General features: G+C 37.3%; 1 protein-coding gene across 1 annotated transcript in view; it reads right to left on the bottom strand.

The window, feature by feature from the left end:
• vps45 (vacuolar protein sorting 45 homolog) overlaps nt 1-17,739 on the bottom strand; it is a 264,689-nt gene that overhangs the window by 71,231 nt on the left and 175,719 nt on the right. Inside the window, exon 14 of the mRNA XM_039763131.1 lies at nt 6,350-6,481. Coding sequence (XP_039619065.1) covers nt 6,350-6,481 — 132 coding nt within the window. The remainder of the gene's footprint in view (nt 1-6,349; nt 6,482-17,739) is intronic.

Raw genomic sequence — 17,739 nt, 5'->3', positions numbered from 1 at the left:
CTCCACAACACAGAACCTCACACCAAACAGAAACGAACTTGTTGCCAAAAAGATGCCAGGCGTCCAGCTCTAAAATGACATATGAGCAAAGACAACTGAATGATTTGATTTGTTATTGCTGAAAGGAACACATTTTATTTATATTTCCAGGTTTTGTTATGCAGCATGTTCATATTTGAATTTGTATAATTTTGACAGGATATATTTTTATGGAGAGCAAAATCTTTTGGGATATTTAAAATCTAAGTTTATTTTTTATATAAAATAACATAAGAGTAAAGAAATTTGAATGTTTGTTCTTTTAACGTTTACTGTATTTCTAACTTGTATAATTTAGACAGGATATATTTTTATGGAGAGCAAAATATTATAAGTTGTTTAAGGTTTGAGTTGATTTATTCACGAATAATATTCCAGTCTGTTTTTACCATTCCTACCAAAGATATTTCTGTCGACTAAATAAAAATTCCTTCTATTTAAAATTTAAATAGAACTTGAACAAATACGATAGTTCATAATATCCACGCAGACTTGCACGTAAGAGCGGGAGTTATCCGTTTCAACAAGCAGCGTATTGCACTGATACGAAATAGCTGTGTGTGTATATATGTGTGTGTATGTGTGTATGTATATGTATATATGTGTGTGTGTGTGTGTGTATATATATGTGTATATGTATAGATATGTATATATATATGTTTGTGTGTGTGTGTAAATATATATGACAGCAATACTCATCACTCACAACAGTGACAAAACAATTACATTGACAATCATGTTACGTTATTTTCAAAATGTTTCCTTTTCTTTTTCATTGCTTCTTTAACACACTACTTCTCCGCTGCAGCCTGGTATTTTGCTAGTATATATATATATATATATATATATATATATATAGTATGTTGTTTCTTAATTTATGCTGCAATAATATAACTTACATTTATGTGGTATTTTATTTTGTCATATCATATTTGTAATAACTAAGCATGTTAAGTAGAAATTTGCTTAATAAGAAAATATGAACAGAATGTAAACTTGTTTGTTTATCTTGTCAGAACCAATTCAAGCAGAGCTGGAAAAGATGCCTACTGCAAGGCTACACTTTGATACACACAAGCACACCTCTATACTTGTCCTTTTAAGAGTTTCCACTTCCAATATGGATGTGCAACCGATGTGAATGCAGAAGTACTAATTTCACATGCAAACTAAAGCACTATGAACATACCGTGCATCCAGAAAGTATTCACAGCGCATCACTTTTTCCACATTTTGTTATGTTACAGCCTTATTCCAAAATGGATTAAATTCATTTTTTTCCTCAGAATTTTACACACAACACCCCATAATGACAACGTGAAAAAAGTTTACTTGAGGTTTTTGCAAATTTTTTTAAAAAAAAAAAATATTGATAAAGCACATGTACATAAGTATTCACAGCCTTTGCCATGAAGCTCAAAATTGAGCTCACGTGCATCCTGTTTCCCCTGATCATCCTTAAGATGTTTCTGCAGCTTAATTGGAATCCACCTGTGGTAAATTCAGTTGATTGGACATGATTTGGAAGGGCACACACCTGTCTATATAAGGTCCCACAGTTGACAGTTCATGTCAGCGCACAAACCAAGCATGAAGTCAAAGGAATTGTCTGTAGACCTCTGAGACAAAATTGTCTCGAGGCACAAATCTGGGGAAGGTTACAGAAAAAATTCTGCTGCTTTGAAGGTCCCAATGAGCACAGTGGCCTCCATCATCCGTAAGTTGAAAATGTTCGAAACCACCTGGACTCTTCCTAGAGCTGGCCGGCCATCTAAACTGAGCGATCGGAGGTGAAGGGCATTAGTCAGGGAGGGGACCAAGAAACCGATGGTCACTCAGGCAGAGCTCCAGAGGTCCTCTGTGGAGAGAGGAGAACATTCCAGAAGGACAACCATCTCTGCAGCAATCCACCAATCAGGCCCTTGGAGGAAACCAAGCACCGCTCATCACCAGGCCAATACCATCCCTACAGTGAAGCATGGTCGTGGCAGCATCATGCTGTGGGGATGTTTTTCAGCAGCAGGAACTGGGAGACTAGTCAGGATAAAGGGAAAGATGACTGCAGCAATGTATAGAGACATCCTGGATGAAAACCTGTTCCAGAGCGCTCTTGACCTCAGACTGGAGAGACGGTTCATCTTCCAGCAGGACAACAACCCTAAGCCCACAGCCAAGATATCAAAAGAGTGGCTTCAGGACAACAATGTGAATGTCATTGAGTGGCCCAGACTTGAATCCGATTGAATATCTCTGGAGAGATCTTAAAATGGCTGTGCACCAACGCTTCCCATCCAACCTGGTGGAGCTTGCAAGGAGCTTGCAAAGAGGAATGGGCGAAACTGGCCAAGGATAGGTGTGCCAAGCTTGTGGCATCATATTCAAAAAGATTTGAGGCTGTAATTGCTACCAAAGGTGCATCGACAAAGTATTGAGCAAAGGCTGTGAATACTTATGTGCATGTGATTTCTCAGCTTTTTTATTTTTAATAAATTTCTAAAAACCTCAAGTAAACTTTTTTCACGTTGTCATTATGAGGTGTTGTGTGTAGAATTCTGGGGAAATAAATTAATTTAATCCATTTTGGAATAAGGCTGTAACATAAAAAAATGTGGAAAAAGTGATGTGCTATGAATACTTTCTGGATGCACTGTAAATAAACCCTGAATCAAACCTATCTTCTAACAGAGCATCTTTTTATTCATACAGTGGTGTGAAAAACTATTTGCCCCCTTCCTGATTTCCTATTCTTTTGCATGTTTGTCACACAAAATGTTTCTGATCATCAAACACATTTAACCATTAGTCAAATATAACACAAATAAACACAAAATGCAGTTTTTAAATGATGGTTTTTATTATTTAGGGTGAAAAAAAAATCCAAACCTACATGGCCCTGTGTGAAAAAGTAATTGCCCCCTGAACCTAATAACTGGTTGGGCCACCCTTAGCAGCAATAACTGCAATCAAGCGTTTGCGATAACTTGCAATGAGTCTTTTACAGCTCTGGAGGAATTTTGGCCCACTCATCTTTGCAGAATTGTTGTAATTCAGCTTTATTTGATGGTTTTCTAGCATGAACCGCCTTTTTAAGGTCATGCCATAGCATCTCAATTGGATTCAGGTCAGGACTTTGACTAGGCCACTCCAAAGTCTTCATTTTGTTTTTCTTCAGCCATTCAGAGGTGGATTTGCTGGTGTGTTTTCGGTCATTGTCCTGTTGCAGCACCCAAGATCGCTTCAGCTTGAGTTGACGAACAGATGGCCGGACATTCTCTTTCAGGATTTTTTGGTAGACAGTAGAATTCATGGTTCCATCTATCACAGCAAGCCTTCCAGGTCCTGAATTAGCAAAACAACCCCAGACCATCACACTACCACCACCATATTTTACTGTTGGTATGATGTTCTTTTTCTGAAATGCTGTGTTCCTTTTACGCCAGATGTAACGGGACATTTGACTTCCAAAAAGTTCAACTTTTGTCTCATCAGTCGACAAGGTATTTTCCCAAAAGTCTTGGCAATCATTGAGATGTTTCTTAGCAAAATTGAGACGAGCCCTAATGTTCTTTTTTGCTTAACAGTGGTTTGCGTCTTGGAAATCTGCCATGCAGGCCGTTTTTGCCCAGTCTCTTTCTTATGGTGGAGTCGTGAACACTGACCTTAATTGAGGCAAGTGAGGCCTGCAGTTCTTTAGACGTTGTCCTCGGGTCTTTTGTGACCTCTTGGATGAGTCGTCTCTGCGCTCTTGGGGTAATTTTGGTCGGCCGGCCACTCCTGGGAAGGTTCACCACTGTTCCATGTTTTTGCCATTTGTGGATAATGGCTCTCACTGTGGTTAGCTGGAGTCCCAAAGCTTTAGAAATGGCTTTATAACCTTTACCAGACTGATAGATCTCAATTACTTCTGTTCTCATTTGTTCCTGAATTTCTTTGGATCTTGGCAGGATGTCTAGCTTTTGAGGTGCTTTTAGTCTACTTTTCTGTGTCAGGAAGCTCCTATTTAAGTGATTTCTTGATTGAAACAGGTGTGGCAGTATTTAGGCCTGGGGGTGGCTACGGAAATTGAACTCAGGTGTGATACACCACAGTTAGGTTATTTTTTAACAAGGGGACAATTACTTTTTCACACAGGGCCATGTAGGTTTGGATTTTTTTTCTCCCTAAATAATAAGAACCATAATTTAAAAACTGCATTTTGTGTTTACTTGTGTTATATTTGACTAATGGTTACATGTGTTTGATGATCAGAAACATTTTGTGTGACAAACAAGCAAAAGAATAAGAAATCAGGAAGGGGGCAAATAGTTTTTCACACAACTGTATATAGTTTCTTATTAGGCCACTAAACCCAACTTCATGCCATCATGTTCCTTAAACTGTCACTCTGCTTTTTTGCTTGCCCCTGTTTTAATTATTTGAGTAATTTCAGTATTATGGTCAGAGATTTTCCCTTTTCTTGTTAATTGTCACTCACTTGCCAATGTATTCAGCCACTGAGTCAAGTCATGCAATGACTATCAACAAGGAAGTAATATATTTTAATAGGCATCATTTAATAGGTAAATTTAATCATTCAAGCTTAAAGTAATCATTGCTACCAGAGGGGGTAATTGAAGAAATTAAACAAGCAGAAACTAAAGGGGTATCTAATCTAGCAGAACTGACATGAGATGGTTATCCTAATAGAATACATGTTACTACTGTAGACAGTCTACCATATGATATTGTAATGACATTTTCAAAGTTAAAAAAAAAAAGTTAGCTGTTGCATGTTTAGCTAGTAAAATTGATTGGTAACTTTCATTTATGATGAATGGAAACAGCTGCACAACTGGATACTCTGTCATATCAAAGACAATAGCTATACAAGATCTGTAAGAAACGAAACAGGCGGATGTATTTTTTACCCACATTCACATTTTATCTCCTGCAAAATGACAGCCAAGTGCATGACTAACTTTTTTCTTCATTGTTTGCTTGGCAGGCCCCAAAAATATGTGCTCTTTATCTTTTATTTAACTGACATGTAAAATAACATATAATTTAACTGGAAAATGGGCCTGTGTTTTTTTTTTACCTATACATTGTAATACGTCCACTAAAATGCAGAGAGAATAAGGGTCTAAAAGCTATGTTAGACTAAACTTTACTCATTTCACAGCAAGCTGTTTTGACCTATAAAGCCAAAACAACTTCTAGTAGGAGCTAGCGTCAAACTGGATGACTACTGTTACTTATCTTGTCGTCTGAAGATATCAGATTACATGACCAGCTATAGCAGGTGTTGGAAAATGATGATTCTATCATGACTTTCCAGAACAGTTTTACATTTCCAAAAGATTGTGAGCTCACTACTTTCTATCTCAATAATGTACTGCCCAACACAGCTTATACTTCAAGAATGTTTTCCAATACAGTTCAGCCGCAGCCTGTGTCCTTTTTTTCCCTTTTTCGTTATTTTGTCATTGTATTTAAAACATGACACATCAAACAGAGAGGCATTGTGTCTGTTTTTGAAGTACAAAACACCTATGTTTAGTATTCCTCATAACTACATTATATGCATTGTATTTCCAGGTGTCCACTCACTGGATGTCAGCTCTTGCATAGACATATATCCAGTTTGATTTTTTAGGGATTAGACTCGGACTGGTCTGATTGAGTCGGACTACATAACTGGAAGTCCTCAACTCGTTAAGATTATGTAAAAAAACTCTGCAAATGAAAATTGCTGGAAAAATTGTGTAATGTAGCATGGAATCACATACTCAGCAACCTGTCAGCTGAGGTTTGCATACTGCATGAGCATCTTGTAGTAAACAATAAGAGCGAGGTGCAGAACATTTAAGTATAAATCTAGTTTAGATATTAACTGCATGAAGAAGTGAAAAGTAGTGCTAGGCAGGAACTGGTATACAGATAAGCAGAAACTACACAAAAATTGTAAAAGAAAATCACAGTTAAATAAACATTAGTTCAATAAGACAGAAGCAACAGCACTTGACATAACACAGTATGCTGAACTTATGAGTACAGGAAGACATCATGTCCAAACAATGGTTAGTTAAAAACATGATAATTATATAATTAAATAATTTAAACACTGCAAAAAAAGGTAGCTTGATGAACACAGAACCATAGAATCACAGACAAACATTGTCCCTCTCTCTTGGAAAAAGACCACATTACCGTAATAATAAGGAAAGAAAGTCTTCAAGTTTAATATATTCAAAAGTATTTCTGTAAAGCTGCAAACCTGACCAAATTGTTAGAAATAAACAATCATCATTTTGGAGTGATCTTTTCCTACCTTTTAGTGTTGTGAATAGCGGTTCCCCCCATGACAATTCGGACGCCTGGGTTAGTACGATTTAAATTATAAACTGTCAAAGCCTCTTCAAAGGTAGCCCCACCAATCATAAATACAATGATGTCCTGTGGCCTGTACAAAAAAAAGAGCATGAAGAAAAGAAAAAATGTAGGCTTTGTCGCTATTTAAAAACATCTCAAAAAATCTCAGGTCTAGAAAGATCTATTTTGATTAAAAAGGTTCAAACATTTTAGACATTTTTCTAGATTTGAATGGAATTTATGTAAAAACTGGACAATAGCATTTCACATTTTTACATTATAAATGTATTTAGAATGCCAGTTTAGATGTGTAAGTTGTGTCCCAGTTCTAACTACAAAAAGTAAAGGTGTACTTTTCGACACAGTTGGGACGCTCAAAAGAAACAAACTTGTTAATTACGTACTACATGCAAGATTCTAAAGAGAATACAAAAATTAAAGATAAATGTTTTTCATTTTTACCAAAATAAAACCAAAACACTATTCAAAACATTGGAAAAACAAATGAATGAAACAACAGAAATTAAAATCAAACTAACTGGAATTAGTAGTGACTATATTAATATTTGTGATTAAGATCTTACAGTAAACCACCTTCATCTTCAATGTATTAATATTCAGGGTTAAAGAAAGTGTTTATTATTTGAGAGAAGTGCTAAACTGGGCTCCCAAAATGTTTGTCTCATATGCAAAGTTTAACTTCGTTCAAACTCCCAGGGGATTTTTTTGACAGGTGCAATGGAGTATCTCAGATTGCACCCAAACAAGTGTACTAACTCAGCTGTTCAAGTTTATGAGCAGCTGTTTAAAAACTTAGTTTTCATCTAATGTAGTGGTTCATATATTTTGCTGAACTAAGGACCTCTTTATAGCTTAACACATCTTGTGTATTTCAAGGAAACCTGTTGTCTATCAAAATTCTGGATCGGGGTATCAAACTCAATTTTACTGAAGGTCAAAAGTAACACTTTACATAACCAATGGGAAGGACAGAAAATATAAACAGCTACCAACACTTTTATTTTACTAACAAGATGCACAGGTGCCTCACTGCTTCTCATAACTGTATATTCTGCCTGATGTCTCTCCTGAGACTCTTCTCGCCTTATTTTTTCTTTTCTTGGATATTGCAGCTGCTTAGGAAAGCTACCAGTAGCAATGGAACCTAAATCAGCACTGAGTGTAAAAATGATGTCAGCACCACAAATGGCTCAAGCAAGTTTAGTGCTCTAATCAAAGCTGTAAATATCACACGAATCCCAATATCCACATTCGTCTTAGCCAACTAAACCCACAAAACCACAGCAAACAAACTAAGGACCAGTTTTAAAAAGCAAACAATAAGTTAAATTAAGTTTATTTTTAAATCAAAATATTTTTGTTTCTCATCTGTTCCGGTTAAGTACCGTCAGGATTCATAGCAAATACATAAACATTCTAAAACCGTCCAAATAACAATCCACTTTGACTGGAAAAAAATGAAGTGAAAAGATATATAAAGTATGTATTCAAAATCTGAATCTACTGTATATTGAAATGAGGATGGGAAATAAGATATACAACAAGCATGCTGCAAACCTGCAGTTGAAAAAAGTGAAACACAAACATTCAGTGTGAAGAACCTCTGTGAAGCCAAGCAGTGTCTTGCAAAAGTATTCATCCACCTTGATGTTTGTCCTGCTACGTCTGTGATGTGACGTCTGACAATATGAAAATAAAATAACGAGAATTTATTGTGGAGGTTGACGGGTGTTAGTTCCAACATTTGCTGCTAGGTGCGTGTACTAGACTGCCTTCTACATCATTTAGCTAAGTGGCGTCCTTGAAATGCTCACACGATTGTGTGATGCAGTGTGGAAAAAACTACCTGAATTGTGGCATTCAGGCGACTGGCTTCTGCATCAAGACAATGCTCTTGCCCTCACAGCATTTGCACGTGCAGTAGTGTCTCTCAATAAACGGGATGACGGGATGACAATGGTTTCCCATTCCCACTACTCCCCAGACCTTGCACCTTGCAATTTATTCTTATTTCTAAGAATGAAGAGGGACTTTAAAGGAAAGTATTTTCAGGATGTAGAGGAGGTCAAGAAGCAAACAACGGAGGTGCTGAAGGCTATCACTTAATGGAAAAAGAGGTGGGACAAGTGTATTGTGTCTCAGGGACATTATTTTGAGGGTGATTAAATTTTGGAAATGACCTGTGAAATAACACACACACACACACACACACACACACACACATACATACACATACACATATACACATACACATACACATACACATACACATACACATATATATATATATATATATATATATAGGGTGGGCCATTTATATGGATACACCTTAATAAAATGGGAATGGTTGGTGATATTAACTTCCTGTTTGTGGCACATTAGTATATGTGAGGGGGAAAACTTTTCAAGATGGGTGGTGACCATGGTGGCCATTTTGAAGTCAGCCATTTTGGATACAACTTTTGTTTTTTCAATAGGAAGAGGGTCATGTGACACATCAAACTTATTGGGAATTTCACAAGAAAAACAATAGTGTGCTTGATTTTAACGTAACTTTATTCTTTCATGAGTTATTTAGAAGTTTCTCTTTGTTTACTGCCATTGACATGTCACAGACGTTAACATGTGAGGAGCGGATAGAAATTGTGTTGATGTCTGGTGAACGCAGTAACCGGGTCATTGCAGCAGATTTCAATGCAAGACACCCTACGAGACCACTCATCTCCAATGCTACAGTTAGCAAACTGCTTGCTAAGTTTCGTGAAACTGGTTCAGTATTGGATTTGCCAAAATGTGGACGCATGAAAACTGTCACTAATGAAGAAAAATCAGTGGCTGTCCTAGCTTCATTCAGCAAGAGCCCACAGCGTAGCACTCGCCGCATGTCACTGGAGAGTGGCATCAGTCGAACATCCCTTTGGCGGATATTAGCTACTCACAAATGGCACCCTTACAAACTCCAGCTACTGCAGCATCTCAACGAGGATGACACAGATCGGCGCACTGAATTTGCAGAATGGGCAAAATAAAAATTGGAACAGGACCCTCAGTTTACGCAGAAGATTTTGTTCAGTGATGAGGCAAACTTTTATGTGAATGGTGAAGTTAACAAACAAAACCACCGCTATTAGTCTGACACTAACCCACATTGGATAGATCCCTCCAAGACTGTTGGAACAAAAAAATTGATGGTATGGCGTGGTATATGGGGTACAAAGATAGTGGGGCCATTCTTCATCAATGGAAACCTCAAGGCCACCGGATACGCGAAATTGCTACATGATTATGTGTTTCCCTCTTTATGCACTGAAGCTGGTACATTCCCTGAGTTTTTCCAGCAAGATGGTGCACCACCACATTATGGGTGTCAGGTCCGAGCATTCCTAGATGAACAGATTCCTGGAAAGTGGATTGGTCATCGTGGGCCAGTTGAATGGCCCCCAAGGTCTCCCGATCTGACCCCTTTAGACTTTTATCTTTGGGGTCATCTGAAGGCAATTGTCTATGCTGTGAAGATACGAGATATGCAGCACCTGAAACTACGGATACTGGAAGCCTGTGCTGTCCTGCGGTGTTGCTATCAGTGTGTGAAGAGTGGGAGAAGAGGGTTGCATTGACAATCCAACACAATGGGCAGCACATTGAACACATTTTATAAGTTGTCAGAAACTTGTAAATAACTCATGAAAGAATAAAGTTACGTTAAAACCAAGCACATCATTGTTTTTCTTGTGAAATTCCCAATAAGTTTGATGTGTCACATGACCCTCCTATTGAAAAAACAAAAGTTGGATCCAAAATGGCCACCCATCATGAAAAGTTTCCCCCTCACATATACTAATGTGCCACAAACAGGAAGTTAATATCACCAACCATTCCCATTTTATTAAGGTGTATCCATATAAATGGCCCACCCTGTGTGTATATATATATATATTATATATATATATATATATACATATATATATATAGCAGAATACCCGTGCTTAGCTGGCGGAGTAGTGTTTTAAAAAGTTATGAAAAAGAAAAGGAAACATTTTAAAAATAACGTAAGATGATTGTTAATGTAATTGTTTTGTCACTGATATGAGTGTTGCTGTCATATATATAGACACAGACACACACACATACATATATATACAGTATATATACATATATATGCATATATATACATATACATATATATACATATACACATATATACATATGCATATATAGCAAAATACCCGCGCTTTGCAGCAGAGAAGTAGTGTGTTAAAAAGTAATGAAAAGAAAAGGAAACATTTTAATAATAATGTAACATGATTGACAATGTAATTGTTTTGTCATTGTCATGAGTGTTGCTGGCATATATATATATATATATATACTAGCAAAATACCCGCGCTTAGCAGCGGAGAAGTAGTGTGTTAAAGAAGCAATGAAAAAGAAAAGGAAACATTTTGAAAATAACGTAACATGATTGTCAATGTAATTGTTTTGTCACTGTTGTGAGTGATGAGTGTTGCTGTCATATATATATATATATTTACACACACACACAAATACATATATATATATATATATATATATATATATACATACACACACACACATATATAAACATATATACATATACATACATATCTACATATATACACACACAGCTATTTCATTATCAGTGCAATATGCTGTTTGTTAAAACGGATGACTCCGCTCTTACGTTGCAAGTCTGCGTGGATATTATGAACTATCGTATTTGTTCAAGTTCTATTTAAATTTTAAATAGAAGGAATTTTTATTTAGTCGACAGAAATATCTTTGGTAGGAATGGTAAAAACAGACAGGAATATTATTCGTGAATAAATCAACTCAAACCTTAAACAACTTATAATATTTTGCTCTCCATAAAAATATATCCTGTCTAAATTATACAAGTTAGAAATAAAGTAAATGTTAAAAGAACAAACATTCAAATTTCTTTACTCTTATGTAATTTTATATAAAAAATAAACTTAGATTTTAAATATCCCAAAGATTTTGCTCTCCATAAAATATATCCTGTCAAAATGATACAAATTCAAATATGAACATGCTGCATAACAAAACCTAGAAATATAAATAAAATGTGTTCCTTTCAGCAATAACAAATCAAATCATTAAGTTGTCTTTGCTCATATATCATTTTAGAGCTGGACGCCTGGCATCTTTTTTTGGCAACAAGTTCGTTTATGTTTGGTGTGAGGTTCTGTGTTGTGGAGATTCTCAGGATGGATTGCAGGTGCTCATCAGTGAGGCGACACCTGTGTGCTGTTTTGTTAGTCTTTATCACTGAGAAGAGCTTCTCAAACAGATATGTGGTACCAAACATGCACAAGGTTCGAGCCGCATGTAGACGGACTTTTATTGTTCTTCAAAGTCACCAAAGCGCCGTGCAAACTCAGTGCGCTCAGTTTATCAGCAAAGTGCGTATTTGGGAACACCGTAGTGACGACTTGGTTTAACATTACTTGGCAACAGGGAAAGTGGGGCAAATTGCACTGGTGCATTTGTGTCTCCCATAAAAGCAGCTTCACTTGAAATCACTGTGATTGTGCACGGGTAAAAACGTCCGCTGAAGTATCAGATTCTTATTTAATTCTTCTGCTTTCTGTATCTTCTGCATTGCATTCAGATTGCCCTGATGTTTTGTCTCATAGTGCCATCTTAGATTAAATTCTGTAATTACAGCCACATTAGCTCCACAAATGAGACACACGGGTTCAGTAAACATATACTCAGCCTCCCATCGGTTTTTAAAGGCTCTATTTTCAGAATCAACTTTTCTCTTCAGCATCGTGAGAGCTACCGCAATAACTTGCAGCATCATAAGCTAGACTTGATTAACGCGGTAAGTGTTGCAAGGCAGCTGAAGCGCTGCATTATGGGATCTGTAGTTTATTGTGTTACCAGCGCTTCATATACCCGGGCCATTAATAACAATAATACAGTATATATAATGATCTCGCGGGCCGGATATAATTAGAACTAAATAGAACTTGAAAAGATATATTTTTTTAAATGTGATCGCGCAATTCAGATAGAGTTGACGCGCACTACAGCCTGCATGCCTCAATAAGTCATCCTCCCTTGCACTTACTTTTTTACCGTTCATCTAATGAATACACTGAGTATGGCTTTACCAAAACAATCACTGATGGCGAATAAAGTATCCATTATTCGAGTATGTAGATCGGATATATATATATATATATATATATATATATATATATATATATATATACACACACATATATACCAGCATCGCAGCGAGAAGTAGTGTGTTAAAAAGCTAGAAAAGAAAAGGGAACATTTTAAAAATAACGTAACATGACTGTCAATATACAGTATTTGTTTTGTGAGTGTTACTGAGTGTTGCTGTCATCAAGGATTTGATTATCATTATTTCTTTCAATCAGGTTCGTATTTGTAGGATGTGTTGTGTTCAAGTTACATTCTGTGTTTGTCAATCGTTGTAAAGATGACAGGTTTCATTCATCGATTCGTTTCTTACTGCATCAATAAACAGCTCGTCTTCTTTTTTATCTGAGACCAGACACACTGCATGCACGGGTTTTTTTTACACTGTCTTCCTTTAGCGGGACATTGACTTTTTCCAACGTGTGCTTTGTTTCCGCAGTAGTTGGATTTATGAATATGCTTGTATGTATCAGGCGCTTCATATTTTTGCTGCCTTTTCAATTGTGTAATTCAGTTTTGTTCAGCGCTCTTTGGAACTGTTGCTTTTATCTGTGCACTGTGTCAGTTCCGTGAGCCACTCGGTGTACATGCATCGAAGGTTCCCAGCTGTGCTGGTGCCATCTCGTGCTATGTCCATGGCTGTATTTAATGTTACCTTAGTCCTGGCACTTAAAACTTTCTCTCGCAGTTTCACTGAGTTTGTGTCAAACACCACCCTGACCATCTCATCTTCCTCTCCATAAGCACAGTCCTTCACCCGTAAATATTTACCTGTGGCAGTTTGCTATTGGATTGCCGCTGACGGACGGCCTTATATGGGCAGGCACTAAATTACAAACGCCAGCGGCAGCCTGTCTATGAACTTAATTTAAAGTGTAGGTTTACATCGTGCTTTGTTTCCGAGTAGCAGAACTCATGAATATGGTTGTATATGTCACTTTCGCTTCTTATTGTTTCGCTGCCTTCTCAATTATATAATGCATGTTTTCTTCAGCGCTTTTTGAGGTCTTCCTGGTTTTCTATGTACTGCGTGATTATGTGGGAGGCGTGATGATGTCACACGAAACTCCGCCCCCACGGCGTTGAAGCTCATCTCCATTACAGTAAATGGAGAAAAACTGCTTCCAGTTATGACCATTACTGGTAGAATTTGAAATGAAACCTGCCCAACTTTTGTAAGGAAGCTGTAAGGAATGAACCTGCCAAATTTCAGCCTTCCACCCACACGGGAAGTTGGAGAATTAGTGATGAGTCAGTGAGTGAGTGAGTCAGTGAGTGAGGGCTTTGCCTTTTATTATATATATATATATATATATATATATATATATATATATATATATATATATATATATATATATATATATATATATATATACATATATACACACACACACATATCTACATATATACAGACACACATTTACATACACCTATATCTATCTATCTATATATGTATATCTATATCTATCTTATATATCTATCTATATGTATATGTCCATCTATCTATATAATCTATATATCTATATCTATCTATCTATGAATATCTATATCTATATCTTAATTTATCTATCCATTCCTAAATAATTAAATGTTCAGTGCAATTTGCTGCTTGTTAAAATGGATGACTCGTAATCTTACGTGCACTTAGTGCTGCGTGGGTATTATGAACTATCGTATTTGTTCAAGTTCTATTTAAATTTTAAATATAAGCAATTTTTATTTGGTCGACAGAAATATGTTTAGTAGGAATGAAAGTTAAATTTAATCATCATTGCATAAATTTTTCTTCACCATAGAAATTTAAAGACTAAATCCAACTTCCATTCCTACCAAAGATATTTCTGGCGACTAAATAGAACCTACTGTAGTATATCCAAATTCAAGCTATTGAGCTGTCGCCTGCCTGCCTGCGTCACCCTCGCTTCGCTCTTACTTTTTTTCCGTTCATTTAATCTTGGCTAGTCACGGAAATATTATAACATGGAAGGAGGATTACACCGAGTATGGCTTTACCAAAACAATCATTGATGTCGAATAAAGTATCTATGATTCCTAAAGCTTAAATTGGTGATCTGGTTTTCTGCGTTAACTTCATATTTTTTCATACTTCTTCCCAAACAGGGGTTGCGAGAGTAAAATGAATCATTAAGCGCTGATATATATATATATATATATTGAATATATTGAAATAGTTTTACTATCAAATAATGCAAACAGTACGCACGCGTTGCTTGCCTAATTCTGGGCTCATCAGGCAGTACACACGCACTGCACCCACTCGCCAATCGAACCTAAGGCGTCAGCTAAAGGTGAAGCCTCTCATGTTGCGCTATGGTGTGTGGGTCGCTTATTTGACAGTATTGTAGATCGGTGTGTATATATATATATATATATATATATATATATATATATATATATAAAACTTTTGAGAATGCAATGTATAGTTTTGTCAGAAGGAAAGCAATGTTGCCTCAAATCAATGGCAACCTTTTGTAGGGTGCGTCCCTGAGACTTATTAATTGTCATCGCGAAGCAGAGCCTTACTGGAAATTTGAGGCATTTCAATTCAAATGGGAGATCAGAGGGTATAACGGTGATGCCAGCAATACATTCAGAGTGTGGCGCTCTGCTTTTTCTGTGTAGCTGCCTTCACACAGCCTCTCCGGTGCTTTATAAACGAACGCCATAGAAAGCCATCACCTTGTAAATTGTGTAATGCGTTTTTTGAACAGGTTTGATGCAGTAAGTTCTCGTGAGCTGCTATCTTGTGTGATGTTGCGATGTCTACGGCTTAATTTAATGTTATCTAAGACCTGGTACTTAAAAGTTTCTGGCTGCACTCCGGTTGTAATATGAAGCTCTGCGAGCTCACTTTTGAGAATGCAAGTATAGTTGTCCAGGAGAAAAGCAATCTTGCCTGAAATCAATGGCATCGTTTTGTAGGGTCTGTCCTTGAGACTTATTACTTGTCATCGCGCAGCTGAGCCTTACTGGAAATTGGAGGTATTTGAATTGAAATGGGAGATTAGAGGGTATAAAGGGGACGCGAGGAATACATTGAGTGTGGAGAAACTCTAGAGACAGCGTGTGTATTAACTTGTGGATTTTTCTGTGAGTATTTGGTGGGAGTGTGATGAAGTTGCTTCGGAAGACGCCGTTAGCTGCGGAGCTCAGCTCAGAGCGAAATGAGGTAAATGGGAGGGGATATGATGACGTGACTCCCCCCAACCGCGTTAACTGTCAATCCCCACAAACACAGTCTCGAAATTTGCATAAGCACACCCCTTCACCTGCAATTTTAACTTAGTTACAAAGTGATCAAAACTCTCGTTTATATCCTGCGTCCTCTCATTAAACTTGTATCCCGCTTTACCCGTGGGCATGAGAAACACCAGCGGCACCCTGTCTATTAACTTAATTTAAAGTTTAGGTTTACACCTTTCTTTCCGAAATAGCAGCACTCAATAATATGGTAGTATATGTCACTCGCTCGCTTCTTATTGTTTCGCTACCTTCTCAATTATATAATGCATGTTTTCTTCAGCGCGTTTTGGAGCTCTTCCTGGTTTTCTACGTAGTGCGTTGACAGTCAGTTCACGTGATTACGTGGGAGGCGTGATGATGTCACACGAAACTCCGCCCCCCACGGCTTTCTAGCTGAACTCCATTACAGTAAATGGAGAAAAATACCTTCCAGTTATGACCATTACGCGTAGAATTTGAAATGAAACCTGCCCAACTTTTGTAAGGAAGCTGTAAGGAATGAGCCTGCCAAATTTCAGCCTTCCACCCACACGGGAATTTGGAGAATTAGTGATGAGTCAGTCAGTCAGTCAGTGAGTGAGTCAGTGAGGGCTTTGCCTTTTATTAGTATAGATATATATATATATATATATATATATATATATATATATACGCCGCTGGCGTTTGTAATTTAGTGCCTGCCCATATAAGGCCGTCCGTCAGCGGCAATCCAATAGCAAACTGCCACGGGTAAATATTCACGGGTGAAGGACTGTGCTTATGGAGAGGAAGATGAGATGGTCAGGGTGGTGTTTGACACAAACTCAGCGAAACTGCGAGAGAAAGTTTTAAGTGCCAGGACTAAGGTAACATTAAATACAGCCATGGACATAGCGAGATGGCACCAGCACAGCTGGGAACCTTCGATGCATGTACACCGAGCGGCTCACGTGAACTGACGAGTGCACAGATAAAAGCAACAGTTCCAAAGCGCTGAACAAAACCGAATTACACAATTGAAAAGGCAGCAAAAATATGAAGCGTCTGATACATACAAGCATATTCATAAATCCAACTACTGCGGAAACAAAGCACCGTTGGAAAAAGTCAATGTCCCGCTAAAGGAAGACAGTGTAAAAAACCCGTGCATGCAGTGTGTCAGGTCTCAGATAAAGAAGAAGGCGAGCTGTTTATTGATGCAGTAAGAAACGAATCGATGAATGAAACCTGTCATCTTTACAGCGATTGACAAACACGGAATGTAACTTGAACACAACACATCCTACAAATACGAACCTGATTGAAAGAAATAATGATAATCAAATCCTTGATGACAGCAACACTCAGTAAAACTCACAAAACAAATACTGTATATTGACAGTCATGTTACGTTATTTTAAAATGTTCCCTTTTCTTTTCTAGCTTTTTAACACACTACTTCTCGCTGCGATACGCGGGTATATATATATGTATATATATATCCCGATCTACATACTCGAATAATGGATACTTTATTCGCCATCAATGATTGTTTTGGTAAAGCCATACTCAGTGTATTCATTAGATGAGCGGTAAAAAGTAAGAGCGAGGGGAGGATGACTTATTGAGGCATGCAGGCTGTAGTGCGCGTCAACTCTATCTGAATTGCGCGATCACATTTGAAAAAATATATCTTTTCAAGTTCTATTTAGTCCATATGTGTCAAACTCAAGGGCAGCGGGCCACATCCGCCCGGTGTAATTATATCCGCCCCGAGATCATTTTATATACTGTATTATTGTTATTAAAGCCCGGGTATATGAAGCGCTGGTAACACAATAAACTACAGATCCCATAATGCAGCGCTTCAGCTGCCTTGCCAACACT

This window comes from Polypterus senegalus, chromosome 1 (genome assembly GCF_016835505.1).
Source record: "Polypterus senegalus isolate Bchr_013 chromosome 1, ASM1683550v1, whole genome shotgun sequence".
Lineage (NCBI taxonomy): Eukaryota > Metazoa > Chordata > Cladistia > Polypteriformes > Polypteridae > Polypterus > Polypterus senegalus.
The sequence above is the reverse complement of the archived record's forward strand: the minus strand, read 5'-3'. Positions and strand labels throughout refer to the sequence as shown.